At 34.8% G+C, this 15,173-nt stretch overlaps 1 protein-coding gene across 17 annotated transcripts in view; it reads right to left on the reverse strand.

Moving 5' to 3' along the window:
* The window catches only part of LOC143223281 (single-stranded DNA-binding protein 3-like), a 64,187-nt gene that overhangs the window by 40,374 nt on the left and 8,640 nt on the right, over positions 1-15,173 (reverse strand). For 14 of the 17 annotated variants that reach the window (XM_076451069.1, XM_076451068.1, XM_076451064.1 and 11 more), the window contains exon 5: positions 13,765-13,806. The exons of the other annotated variants lie outside the window; for them this stretch is intronic. In XM_076451069.1, the coding sequence (XP_076307184.1) occupies positions 13,765-13,806 (42 nt within the window). The remainder of the gene's footprint in view (positions 1-13,764; positions 13,807-15,173) is intronic. 17 annotated transcript variants of the gene reach the window in all.

Genomic DNA, 15,173 nt, shown 5'->3' on the forward strand with positions numbered 1-15,173 from the left:
AATGCAGTTAAGTCAGCGACATTGTCAATTAAATGTTTTTACTTACATTTCTTATTAGTATAATTAAACACTGTTGTTGTTGTTTTGGGGCTTAGGATTCTTGAAAAGTAGGTGTCTGCGACTTGTTAGCGGTGAATTTGAAATAAATAAAAGAACAGTACTCACTTCACACGTTTTCAAAATAACATACAAACACACACGGAACTAGTTAAATGTATGCACAACAATTATTTTACACTATATATGAGCACAGGCATATCATAAATATTATATAGTTCTCTTATTGTAAAAGGTCTAGTTAGGCTTATTCAATTACTTTTAGAATTTCAGTTGGTCGAGTTTATCACAATGGTATCCTATACTTCTAAAACCGTCTGCTCCTCTTTGGTATTTAGGTCTACTTCCAATAAAGTCCACACAGGCAGATGATTCAACTACTCTAGAACTGTCTCTGACAAAATAAACTATTATTCTCATTTCTTTCAATACTATTAATCTCACTCTAATATATATCAACCGTTAGAGCTTCTTTCTCTGTCCTCACAATTCTTTTTCGTGACTTTGTTTCCAGTTTGCTCTGCCTTTTTCCCGCTCATCTAACACTATTTTTATGTTTGTTGCTAAATCTGCTCGCTATATGCCATACATCAATAAATTTCACGCGACATTCGATAATCTCAACTTCAGTGAGTTATAAATACACCATAAGACTCTCGCCGATTTACGTAACTAAACTTGTCATAACATTTACTTTAATAGAATTGCTTTTAACTATCTTGTTATGAACAAAACTAAAAAATAATAAAATATTCACTCAAAAATAAATTAATATCTACACAGTCTTTTATATCATGACAAACACCCACTTCCAACTCTTTAGGTATTCTAATCTAATAATGTTATTGGACTATCACTTTGTAATGCACTCATCGAATCAAAGTGTGAAACGAGGGTTTTAGTTTGCGGCAACAGGGGAAAAACCATAGATTCTCGGATGCATGGTCTGATGCGCTAACCCCTAAGCCACACCAAGTTAAAATGGAAGAAGGTACGAGATGTCTATGAAAATGATGTAGAAATTAACAAGACTAACGAATAGAAATGGAAAAAAAAATAAATATTGGGAACTGAAATGTTCTTCAATGGAAGAGTAGATGGGGAGGAGGAAGAATGGAAAGGAAAAGGTGGGGAACAAATGAAATTAGAACAAAACTGAAAACAGTGAAACAAGGAAGGAATGCTTTAAAACGTTAAATATACTGAGAAAGGACAACTGAGAAGCAAGCATTGGATATGGATGGATGAACACTTTTAGAACGGTTTCAGGAGGTAGTAACAAGAGAAATGAATTGCAGTAGGTAAAAACGGGGATTAGGAAAAACGGATATCAGATAGTCGATGAACAGTACAGTAAGTTGAAAAATCTATTTAACAAGATTGAAGAAAGGAAAAAGTCCAGGACAAGGTAGTTGAATGCATGTTTTAAGAACTTAACAACATAAATGAGAAAACATCCTGAAGCAGTAAAGGAACATGTTTCTGGACTGTTTCGGATATTGATGCAAAGATGCGCGAGAATTATTTAGCTATCTATGCTAACCGTTCCTAATTTATAACTGATAAACTAGAGGGGAGACAGCTTCTCAACAGCACCCATCGCAAACTCTTGAGTTACTGTGAACGAAGTGAGATTTTGTTAATATAACCCTCCAGAAAGTGACTTTTATTTCTTTATAACAATGGATTCTTAGACCGGAATCCAATTATACTAACCATAAGAACACGCTAGGCTCTAATGCATTTATGGAATGCAGATAAAATGTCCGACATCATCAGATCGTGGCACATATTTGAAAGCTTGGTAATTTTTATTAATAATTACGAAGCAGAAATTTGTTCATGGAAAAAGCTACACGAGGGCTATTTGCGCTATTAGGATTGACCGAAAATTATAACGCCCCCACGGCTGAAAAGACGAACATGTTTGGTGTGACCGAGATTCAAACCCACGACCCTCGGATAACGAGTTGAACGCCTTAACACGCTTGTCCATGCCGGGCCCCACGTTGAAGGGAATGACAAGCATGTTTTGTGTGACAGAGATTAGAACCCCGAAAACCTCAGATTATGAGTCAAGCGCTCTAACTACCTGGTCGTGCCGAATCTGTTGTTGTTTGTAATTAAGCGCAAAGCTACACAAAGGGTTATCTATGCTCTGCCTACCACGGGTATCGAAACCCGATTTTGGGCTTTGTAAGTCCGCAGACGTACCACTGTGCCACTGAGAGGCTTTGGCAAATGGGGATTGAAAGAACTGCCATGGTGATAAGAGTAATGAAGAAGTGATATATTTTGGATATAATGAAGATTAAGGTAGAAACATCCATGAATACTGTTTGAAAGTAATAGTTAGAATCGGTTTAATTTGTTTTGAATCTCGCGCAAATCTACTCGAAGGCTAATTGCGCTAGCAGTCCCTAATTTAGTAGTTATGAATGGAAGGCATCTAGTCAACATCACCAACGGCCAACTCTTGGGCTACTCTTTTACCAACTAATAGTGGAATTAGACATCAATTATAAAGCCTCCACGACGACGAAGACAAGTATGTTCAGTGTACGGGGATTCGAACCTGTGACCTACACACTGTAAGTCGAGCGCCCTAACCACTAGACCATGCCAAGCTTAAACATCAGTTTCAGACTAAGACTGAACGACTAACACTTCCATTTAAAAGTCACAGAACCACAAATATGGTTATTTGTTAAAAATATCTCCGGTATGACGAAATAACACCCATGGTGTGAAATGTATCCAGACGCCCGCTGTTACCAGCAGTTAGCATATATTAATATTTATACAAGTTTCTAGAAATTCCAGCAATTAATACTATTTCATATAAGTCAGTTTCTAGAAATTTTCAGAAAACTGGTCATCATACTTATCTCTCATATGTAATCTCCAGGTAGTTTGTATTTTCTAATAATATTTCGACAACTGCTGTAACTCATCACTTAGTTGTCAGATACATGACATAAGATCAATGGAAGAGATTTATTTATCTTGTTTGGAACAAGGGGGAATCCTCAACAGCCGCAACACTTGAAATTATTTTTTTCAGGATTAGGGTAAATTAAACTATGAGACCTACCATTTTCTTTTGTATTAGCTATATTTTCCTTACCCAGTAATACCACGTATACCTGATTTAATTTTATCATTTTATAACGATCTCAACCAGCTTACCCTCAAAGTTTTGTTTGTTTGTTTTGGAATTTCGCACAAAGCTACTCGAGGGCTATCTGTGCTAGCCGTCCCTAATTTAGCAGTGTAAGACTAGAGGGAAGGCAGCTAGTCATCACCACCCACCGCCAACTCTTGGGCTACTCTTTTACCAACGAATAGTGGGATTGACCGTCACTTATACGCCCCCACGGCTGGGAGGGCGAGCATGTTTAGCGCGACGCGGGCGCGAACCCGCGACCCTCGGATTACGAGTCACACGCCTTACGCGCTTGGCCATGCCAGGCCACCCTCAAAGTGAAATTCTTTAGGTAGGATCAAAGTAAATGAATCTACAAGACCCCGGACATAGTCAAATATTAGGTTGAGGAATAATTCGTGAGCGTTTTCAAATAATTTCATTCAAGCATAACATGCAAGACTATACAATACTTCAATGCATGAACACATTACACCCAAAACATTTATTATGATACTTTATTTCATGTAATACCTAGGTATATAGTTATGCATTGTTGTAAACGAAATTGCAAGAAATTAAATGCGAAAAGCAGATGGTGTCGAAAACGCTCGATTTTGTCCACTTGACATTCCATTTAATGAGCTGAAAATGAAAGCAAAAATTAAAGACACATGAAAATCAAACACACCATCTATTAGAGCAAAAAATTATCTACCAAATGACATGAAATATTTTGCGAAAGCGTTTCATTTATGAATATATTTTTTTAACTGGGAAAAACGCTCACGAATTATTCCTCAACCCAATACATTAATCGAAAGAGCTTGACTTCCTGAGTCTGAAATTGCAATAAGATCTCACATCGGTCAAGGTGTGACGGAGTTATGAGTTAAAAGTTTGTACTTAAAAAACTTTTATGAGCCGCTATGCCGTGGTTAATAATTTTTTAGTTAATTATGTTATCCAATACCTGTTCGAATATTTGGTTGTGTAATTTATTTAAAATATCTTAGAAATGTAGCATTTCTTCCATAACTGTTTTCAGGTATAACGCAAAAACAATGGGGAGTGAATCCAAATAAGAATAATGTTTTTGGTATTAGTAATTACAATTCTTTTTTTCTCTTTTATAGAAATAAGTATATTAAAATGTTTAAGATGTTCAAACACACACACACATTTTGTTTGTTTCTTGAATTTCGCGCAAAGCTAAACGAGGGTTATCTGCACTAGCCGTTCCTAATTCAACAGTGTAAGTCTAGAGGGGAGGCAGCTAGTCATAACCACCCACCTCCAACTCTTGGGCTACTCTTTTACTAACGAATAGTGGGACTGACCATAATATTATAATGCCTTAACCCGCCGGGCCTTAACTTGGATATCATGTCGTTGAGTTTCACAAAAATCATTGGAGCTAGATGTATGTACGGCTCGGCATAGCCAGGTGGTTAGGGCACTCGACTTGCAAGCTAGGGGTCGGGGGTTTGAATCCCCGTCGCACCAAACATGCTCTCTCTTTCAGCCGTGGGGGCATTATAATATGACGGTCAATCCCCCTATTCATTGGTAAACGAGTAGCCCAAGATTTGGCGGTGGGTGATGATGTCTAGCTGCCTTCCCTCTGGTCTTACACTGCTAAATTAGGGACGGCTTGAGTAGCTTTGCGCGAAATCAAAATCAAAATCTAAGCTAATTCTATTGTCTGTACTATAACCACATTTGCGACTTTTCGCTGCTGAATGAATTCCCTGTTTTTCATCAAACACATGTATAGAAGTATATTTTGACGCTGAAAGTTGTGATAATGCTGCTGATGGTAGAATATAAAAAGTCTAGCAACAGCGTCCATCGTCTCGTACACTGAAATTAATATTCAACAGTGTACAGTAACCCAAATAACAATCATCGCTCATCATGTGATTAATGTACAAACAAAACTAACCTGCTATACAAGCTATGCATTTCAAATGCATATCAGGTAGATGCATAGTACTTTGAATACCCCCCTGGCTTACACAAATGTCTAGCACAAACACTTGGATTGGATCTAGTCTGTTCAATGACCTATATTATGCTTATTGCCAAAACCAAACTGTAACCGGTCTTAAATTCACCCGTTTTCACACATCCTGCTGCGTGTGTGTATATATAACACATGTATAGGCAGTAAAAGTGAAAAAAATACACTGAAAACTAAGACATAGGAGACGCAGACAGCCACCTACTTCATGCCCCAGAAATACATTTCGAAGATAACAGTTTAACTCAGTATTTCCCAAACAGCATACTGCAAAAAAGTAACAAAACACTGAAATAATGATTGAAGCACAGAGACAAAGTGAAAAGAATCATGCACCATTTTATTTACCATCTGGTTTTCACGTGTGTTTGTGTGGGTGGCTTTATTCTTACTCTGCTTAAAGCGTCACAATTTGACGAGTGAGGGGGGGTGGAAGATTCCACTGAAATGTTTTAGGTGCTTTGGGGAAATATTTTGGAAAGTACTGGCTTAATACCTAGGATGGTGCCTATATGACCCCATAACATTTTATTTGGTTAATAACTAACGCTTATATGTCATGTTGTTGTAGCCTATTAAAGAGTACATATAAAGAAGAAAAAAACACAAACATATTTTGTTCATAACTAATGTTCATGTGTTGTAATAATCTGTTGACAGTACAAAGAAAAAAAATACAAAAACCGGCTTGACATATTAAAATAAATTAAACTGGCTGTCCAATCTAATGAAAATAATGCACGCAAATGGGTCTTGAAATATATAATAGAAACATTTGTTTAAAATCTACTTCGTAGATGTGGAAACTAAAGACAGGTTCAGGGTCATCACACTTGTAATTACGTTAGAAAAACCATCCTCGTGCTTCAGAATTAATAACACATGAAGTTAAATGAGTAATTACTGCGTTAATTACAAGTCAGTAGAGGTGGCTTTAAACTGTCGATATAATTACCTACCTATAGGTAAACATAAAACATGTCTGTGTCCTCGTTCTTATCAGATCTACTCCTATCGGGTTTTTGTTTAAATCAAAATTAGCTACCATTCTTAAATTTAATATAACATAAACATCTGTTTACAGTAAGATTCGAGCCTCCCCCTCCCCAACAATAAAAAGACAACAACAAACAAGCCCTTAGTTTTACTAATTCCCCTCCCCCGACTATTATAAACATAGGAACTTAACACGATTGGCCAATGCTGAAATTACACGTCGTGACTTATTAACAATAACTGATTACAGCAACCCACCTATACATGGATCACACAAACAATTAATATAGTCAATAATTTTGAAACCATACGGTGTACTGTATTACTTAATTAATCATGTACAAAATAATCAGAAACTGTTTGAATCACAAAGAAAATGACTACGGTGATTACGACATCATTAACAATGGAAAAAATAACACGCGAAATGTCACCGTTTGACTCCAGAAGACAGAAAAATTAAGTTGGATATTTATGATTTTTACAAAACATATATTTCCCACTTAGCATCATTTTTATCGGTACTATTTTTTTTTCCTACCTAGTATTATTACTGGTGCCATTATCGCCAGTCATCCGTACACGTACATGAATTTTCTTAAGCATTAAAAATAAACCATACACAAAAATATATTCTTACACATGTATTTGGCACTTCGTATATTCAACTTGAGATTTCGTCAACAAATGGTAACTATACACAGAATTCTGTGAGAAAAAAAAATTCTATACAATCACGCGAACGGATTCAATAGTCAGGTAACGAACAACATAACACGTGTTTCACTAAGCTTTATTACTGTTTTATTGTTTAATAATAATACTGGAATACTTAATTCTGTCGGTAATAAAATGGAATATTAGTACAACTTTATGCATGGTAAAAACAAACGTGTACTTTGTAAGTGACTAATGAACAGCATGTGATCGAAATTGACTGCTTTAATATGATAGAAAACAAACAATCGCAATTAACAGATGCTCCCTTATATCCGGAGGCAGCAAGGACAACCAGACAAAACTAATCTATCATCGATCGGTTTCCTTACTGTGGCGTTTATAATGCAGAATTAACAGATGTATTGATGAATGAGAGGCCAACGATGATAACGGTAGCACGGCACAAGCGACATTTAACCCACGCCTAGAATTAAATAATATATATATATATATATAAATTACAAAGTCCATCAGATCGAACTTCAGTTAAAAGATGTTGTTTTTTAAACTGATAACTAACTTGGAATATTAAACAATTACCATCACATCGTTAACTTCCACCATTTTGTGTATTATATATCTTTACAAATAATAGAAGTGAGGTAAATAGTATGAAGAAAAAAAACAAAATATTGCTATCGCAACATCAGAAACTAGAGATGTAGTCAGTTGTTTTGTACTCCAAACATACCAAGAAGCTTACAAATGACTTAGTTAACATATCACATCTTTTATCAATACACTGCGGCAAAAATGTTTCCCATTAAATTACCTGCAACACACACACACATATATTTGTAAAAACCATAACTTTCCAACTGTGTTCAAATAGGAGATGGTCCCTATTTGTTCCAAGTCCTTTGTTTGTACGTGAATAAACATATTGTGAGATTCTATAAGTTCTGTCGTTTAATACAACTTTCTGTTCAGTGTTACGAGATATGCACAAAATTAGGCTCACATTACATGTGTACACGAATGTAAAAGTGAATAACGACCTCAACTGTTTACATAAACAGTATCACAAACAAACTCACACACACATTGTGCAGGTCAAAGTGACACACAAGAAAATGATCGGTATACATGATATGTAGCTTCCCTATTCGACTTCACTCTGACAATGGAATATTTACAGAAGACAACGAACATCTACATAAAACGCATGAAAAGCTATGCATAATTTATATAGACACTTGGCACAAGGCAGTTTACATGCAATACGTTACTTGTAAATTTAATGTTTATGTACAATTCTGACATGGTTTTATCACGTGTTTATGAAATGCTGGTTAATGCACGATACAGAACGTTCAACTTAATAGATAGATTTACTTAGTAAGCTTCACAACGTCGTTACTAGTCCGGCATGTTCAGATGGTTGGGCGCTCGACTCGTAATCTGAGGGTCGCAGGTTCGAATCCCCATCACGCAATCTCACTGTTCGTTAATAAAAGCGTAGCCCAAGAGTTGGCAGTGAGTGGTGATGACTAGCTGACTTCCCTCTAGTCTTACACTGCTAAGTTATGGACGGCTAGCGTAGTTAGCCCTCGCGTGGCTTTGCACGAAATTATAAAAACAAACCGACGGCTGTGCATCGTAGTTTCAAATGCAAAAGGTCTCGTCGTAAGGACGTCACAACCAAACTATACTAATCTTCTCTGAATCCATTTTTTTTATTAGTCTAGTGTACGAAGACAACAGTTTCCAAGCGTCACTTTCACCAGTCCTTTCGAAGAAATCCGAAAGTACTGCATTTAACATGAACATTGGTGTCATTCTGCAGCTGTTAGAGGAACGTGACAACTGAACAGATATGTCATGGAAGAAGTTTTTGTACATGTCATTAGTATAGTTCTTCGACAGGGAGATTCTTTTTGGTTATGTTGAATAATACTGTCTGGTGGACGATTTTTGTTAATAATATTTGTATTCATAGATTCTCAGTATGATACAAGTATTTTTCTGTATGGATCTGATACTCCAAATTTATCCATATTTCTTTACTTTTCAATGCCATAAGTACAAGGGATATCTCCGTTATCGAAATTCTATATCCTTTCTCTTTACAATTTGTGTGTGTGTGTGTTTTACTTATAGCAAAGCTACATCTGGCTATCTGCTATGTCCAACGAGGGTAAGAGAATGCCGGATTTTAGCGCTGTAAATCCGAAGACTTGCTGCCCCGTCCCACTGAGGAACTAATTTAAGTGTACGAATAATTTGCGACAAAAAGGCCAAACAATGTAAAAATGTTGCTTTTATACACTCGGTTCTACGCCAACTTTATATTGGTATATTCTGCATATTTTGTGACGTTAGATACAGTGCCTTTTATGAAGCGCATATAGTCCTCGAGTAGCTTTGCGCGAAATTCAAACCAAACCAAGCCTTTTGTGAATGTTCCAAAAAATAACCTTAAATTTACGAATAAAACGTTTGAAAGGCATAGACATGCAGTTAAGTTATATTCACACAATAGCATGTCACTACGCACAAAATACATCGAATAAAGAAACAACGACACAGTGCGACTATTCTAAAGTCTTCCAGAGTATCACAAACAAGTGTTTACTCCAGTAAAAAACAAAAACTAAAAGCGTTTATACAATAAAATGACAACACAGTGTGGCTTTATCCTTCGGGTTTTGCAATGTACCGTGTACAATCTTTTCACTGTAATTAAAATACAAAACACAAAACAGTGATTGCATTTCGAAACAAGAGTGTAACTTAAAAAAAAAAAAGGTTTTACCACTGCAGTACGAAGCAAACAAAACTAAAGTTTCTACGTAAAGTAACACCGACTCAATGGCGTGTTAATGCATCATTTTATGTAATACGATTTAAATAAACTCATAAATCGAAGTTTAATACACTTTTGGAAGTTAAAATATGAAGAAATATACATTTAAATCTACTTTACAAGCAAAGATATTCTGGGGAAAAAAAAAAAACATTTAACAACTCCTTGTTTAACATAGTAATATGAAAGTAGGTGGCTATTAAGTTGATCAATGGCTACCTAACAGTTTGGTATAATGGAATACGAAATATGGTAGAACAACGCACTCTTGCATCTTCTCACAGTACTCTGATGCATATCCATATACTCAAACAAATTCAGGTGAAAGGATGCTTGTTATAATGCTTCATCCAATTAAAGCAATGAAAGCATTAATAGATTTTCAATGTTTTAAGTAATATTAGATATAACTCGCAAATTGGCACGTAATTACTAAAGATAATAAAACAAGGTTAAAAGGGCGCCACCTAGTGTTCAATAAGTCATAACTGTGCGAATGGTCCTAAGACTCATGATTTAACGACCTTTCGTCGATGAACTTGATATCTTAACGAAAAGGCCTACCAAAAACAATGTCTTTCTCACAAAAAAGCACTAATATATTTTATTTACCGTAATAAACGTAATCAAACTATATGTATTATCAATACAATCTATGTTTAATTCCAGTTATACAGCATATTCCTCGTCTTTCTACTTACACAAAAATGTCTTATGAATTAGGCATAGTTTCAAACATTCTTAAGTAAGTTTATTATAAACCCTGTGACTAGAGAATAAGAGATTATGTAGTAACCGTAAATGGAATAACAAAATTAAACTAACATGCAAAATAAACGTGGATTTAGTAACCACGCTATTATTAATCACAATGTATATAAAATTTAATATCGGTGTAAAAAAACAACTAATAATTCACACCTTTTGTGGCGACCTCTATTTACTATAAATTTTGTAAAGAATTACTGACCGAGATGAATTTACTGGATAGATTTCAAACAATTTGCAAGTGATACATATGATTTATAAATAGCTAATTCTAATGACATCCAAACTAATGTTTTTAATTCTTAATACAAGTACTGATTAAAAGGCCCTGACACACGGGTCTTTAGCCCATTGTTGATTTCTTTCATATTGATTTCAAAGTCATGTATAACTCAATGCATTATACTCGAGTAACTGAAATTCATAAATCCAACAAGTAGGATTCTTAAACACTTGATGACCCTTGGGAAAATGCGAGTTTGTAATATATATAATATGAAAAGCAATATTCCTAAATTGACCGTGGTATTTTTCTTTACAGTTTCGTAAACTAGCAAGATATTTTAGATATTCCATTTATGACTGGTATTATCATTGAAATGTACAATTCATGCACAGACAGTCGCGAGTTTACCATACCGTCTTTATATTCTAGAATCTAGAGGCTGTTGACATAACAATGTCTTATGTCATGGACAGAAGTAAAGAAACCCTTGTTCATATGAGTTTCAAAACAAAATTCAGTAAGTCAGCATTACTGTTAGCGGAGAAAGAAAAACGCGGAATATAAATTTCAAAAACAAAGTTACGGAAATCCGGTAACTCGAGAAATTTCAACAAGCGCTCTCTCCCTGGAAACGGTTGGATTATCAGGTTTCGATGACCGTGATTTGTCTGGTTTTCAAGTATCATGAAAATAAAGTTTATCCGACTTTAAAAAAATTTGCTAAGACCATGAATAAGAAGTTAAATGATTGAAAGTTTTACCTTAAAGTGATAATATTAGCCTCCGGCCAGAGTTACTTATACCAAACCTAAAATGCAACCGGTAATTAGTATTGTTAATCAAATAAACTGTTCTTACGTTTATATTTACATGGCCGAATTAGAACCCGGGGTTGGAAAACTTTTTTGCACAAAAGGACTTTGTGTGGCGAGTTTCAACGACAATTACAAGCGAGCTAAGACCTCTTCAAGTTGGTTCAGACTCTGCAGATGAACTTTTACTTGATAAAAATTAAAATATAACAAAATTATGTCACATGAATACGTAAGTTAAAAGCAAAAGTACAACTGTCATTCGAATTTTGAGAGAACGTGCTTGCCAAGCGAAGGAAACTCTGGTGCATAATATCAATTATTTATGTGTAGGGTTAAGAATGTGTGGTGTTTCATCATATACAAAATATAAGGCTCTTCTATTAATGGCAACAAATAATTTGAATGTTTGTTTCATAATAACAACTCTTATTAATCAAACAATCGTTGTGAATGCTGAGATTTTCTGAACATTCGCAAAAACATAATATATAAACTTTTCGTATTAGTGTATTATGTTGTCTATATATGACTAATAAAACTCAAGCGTGACATTTTAAGACGGTCCCTTCTATACACCTACACGAAAGTTGACCGCCGCTAAGAACAACGCATTTCTGAGCCAACCGGATAAATGGTGTACATTTTAGTTAAAAAAAAGAAAGAAAAAGGTATGTTTCATAATACACACGGAAAAAACTGTAATAAAATATAGGGATCTGTAAGGCTTCATCTAGGAAGTATTTTCCTGTGGATACAATGGTATTTCCCCCAAAGTTAACCACTATCAGCTTTCTGTTCACGTCTTTCAACAATTTAGTGAACATACCTGATCTGTAGGTAGACATGGCTCTCTTCGGCCATTTGTGATTTTATTACTGTGAATGGAAATATTATCTGTCCTCTATTACGGGTTACTTTCTTTGCAACTGGTATCACTTCATGATCGTATCCACATCTGTTCCACTGATAGTGACGTCAGGCAATTTGCTACCTTAGACTTAAGAGTTTCGAAACTAGTGCCTCTGACATCTGTCCTCCAATATATGTGCCATCTGGACAGAAAATCTGCCAAATGATTGCTTTTCCTTAAACTTCCCGATGAATACTGGCTTTGCGAGAATCTTTGTAAATAGTGTGTGATAATACGTTAATATCAGGGCAAATAAAACTCTGTAAACTATATCTCCAGGTACCACAAAAAAAGTATCTTCTCTGTTCCATCATACGACAACGCATATCCCTTAAACTTTGCAAGAGAGTCGAGGAAATACTGAAAGTATGCCTCCTGGGACGGAACAACGAATGTGGTGTAGCTGATTCTGAGGTTCGTTGTTAAATAGTATCTACAACACAGAGCCAGATTAAGTTACCTTTGACCCCATACACGGGAAATGTTATTCGTCCTTCAATCACTAACCCAACATTCAAGGAAAGATACAAACAATTAGACAAGAATACAGAATATATTTATTCCTTTTTCTTTAACAAAATAGTATTTTTTATTTATAAAAAAAATATTATACTACTTTAAACAAACACAGCTGTATTCTATGACATATAGTGTTATCACACTTCATTTTAAAAGTGTATTATATGTACAGTGAACCATAATGCACTTTTAAAATACAATGTTACGTCCTTTGGCTCCAGTACATTTATCAGTTTCTAATGTACCTTGAAAGTTTCGACCATACTTAACTCATATCGTTTTTAACCGAACTTGAAAAATGAATTATGATTGGATACTTCAAACAAGCATGAACAAATCGTCGTAAACATTTAAGGCATTCTGTTTTTGTTATGACGAATACAACTGACTTATACAGCTAATGACAACCCAGCTTTAAATTAATATAAAACACAGAATACTTTTCCTCATTGCAAGGATGCGTTTGATTCGTCTGGGCAACCATAATCACAATTTATATAACTATAACTTAAGAAAACTTTGGACCCTTTAAGAAACCTCATTGAAGAGTCTCTTTCTGGTCTTGGACCAACGCACGTGCGTATTTGCCACATAGTTTCTTGATCCAATTCTACCTATATGATCCAATATGATACATACTCTTATAGACATTAAAAATTACCATGCACGGCACTCATAAATATTACATAATAATAATGCTACCACTAGTTAATATATGCATATATATATCAAACGAATGAAATAGATTGAACTTTATGAAAATAAACGTTAACACTTACATGTCCAATCCCATTGACGGCATAGCCGGAGTTGATAAACCCCTTAAAAAATAAAAAAAAGCAGCATCAAAATGTATAGAAAAAGGTCGACATAGCTTTGAGTCAAACAGCCTTTCTATCTCCGACATAATAATAAGATTCCACGTTACACAAAATAAAAATAAAACACTAATTTGAAGTTTCATAATTACAACTCATACTCGATATTTAAAGCTGATTAGTGTAATTATACATCTATTTATGTCTTAAACACATTGTCATAACAGAGTTCTGGCTTTAATGCACTGCTACTGTCTGTATCTATAAGGGGATGACGTTTCGGCTAAAACCTTCAACAGGTCGAATGCTTCAGTATAGATGCCGACGAAACGTTGTCGACCTCTAGACAGGGGTAGTTAAAATTTTATTGGTGCAAATCTCCACAATGGGCTATCTACAACCTGTCCACTGCAATGAACCGAGCCTCAGTTTTTAGCGTTGTAAATCCGTAAATTTATAGCTAGTCCAGGAATTAATTAACAATCTATTTTAGCTAAAACGGTACTATGTGAAGGTATACTAGAAATTTAAGAGATAATGAAATACTCAAAATTTTATTTTACTTTAATAGGTAAAGATCATGTAAATTGTACCTCTTTTAATTTCACTTTAGGTCCATTAATTATATCACGCCTGATCAAAATTTATTCAGAATACTAAGCTCAGGGGAACATAAAATAAAGAACAAGTTGATGATAAACAAAACTGAATACACGTATCTATTTATCAGTATTATAATCTAGCTCAAGCATTATTAAATATATATAACTCTCTAACTCATTATTTAAAAAAAAAATTGAGGTTCTTTTCTCGGAAAAACGCTATCAATGCTAAAAAACACAAAAATCAAAGTCAGTATTATTTTTGTTCTCATACAATGTATCAATAACAATTAGTATATGTTAAGTACACGGTTATTATTATGTGTTCAATATTTTTTTATTCCAGTGGAGATAAAGTTTCGTTGATCACCTTGTTTTGTCGGGAATAATCCGTCACCATGGCGAAGACTTATCACGTGACGCCTTATTCGTACTGAAGAAAACGTGAATGTACAGTCGTTTTCTTGCATCATACCAGGTCATAAGGTAGATGGCATATATGAAACTTTGCAGCTAGCACACATTCTCTTTACCATAACTTGGCAATTAGCTACAGTCTGTAATTTACTGTTTCTGTCTACGCTAATACACTACATTAAACTATATGACTGGTGCATTAAGTATGCAAAGGTTGTAGTCAAATACAATTAATTTAAATAATACTTTGAAAATTTTAAAATTTCTTTATTAACGAAATCACTACGAATATAAATATGTGGAAAATAACATAATAGTGCTCACAATATACCGTCTACGTTATCATATTAT

The sequence above is a fragment of the Tachypleus tridentatus genome, chromosome 8 (assembly GCF_004210375.1).
Source record: "Tachypleus tridentatus isolate NWPU-2018 chromosome 8, ASM421037v1, whole genome shotgun sequence".
NCBI lineage: Eukaryota > Metazoa > Arthropoda > Merostomata > Xiphosura > Limulidae > Tachypleus > Tachypleus tridentatus.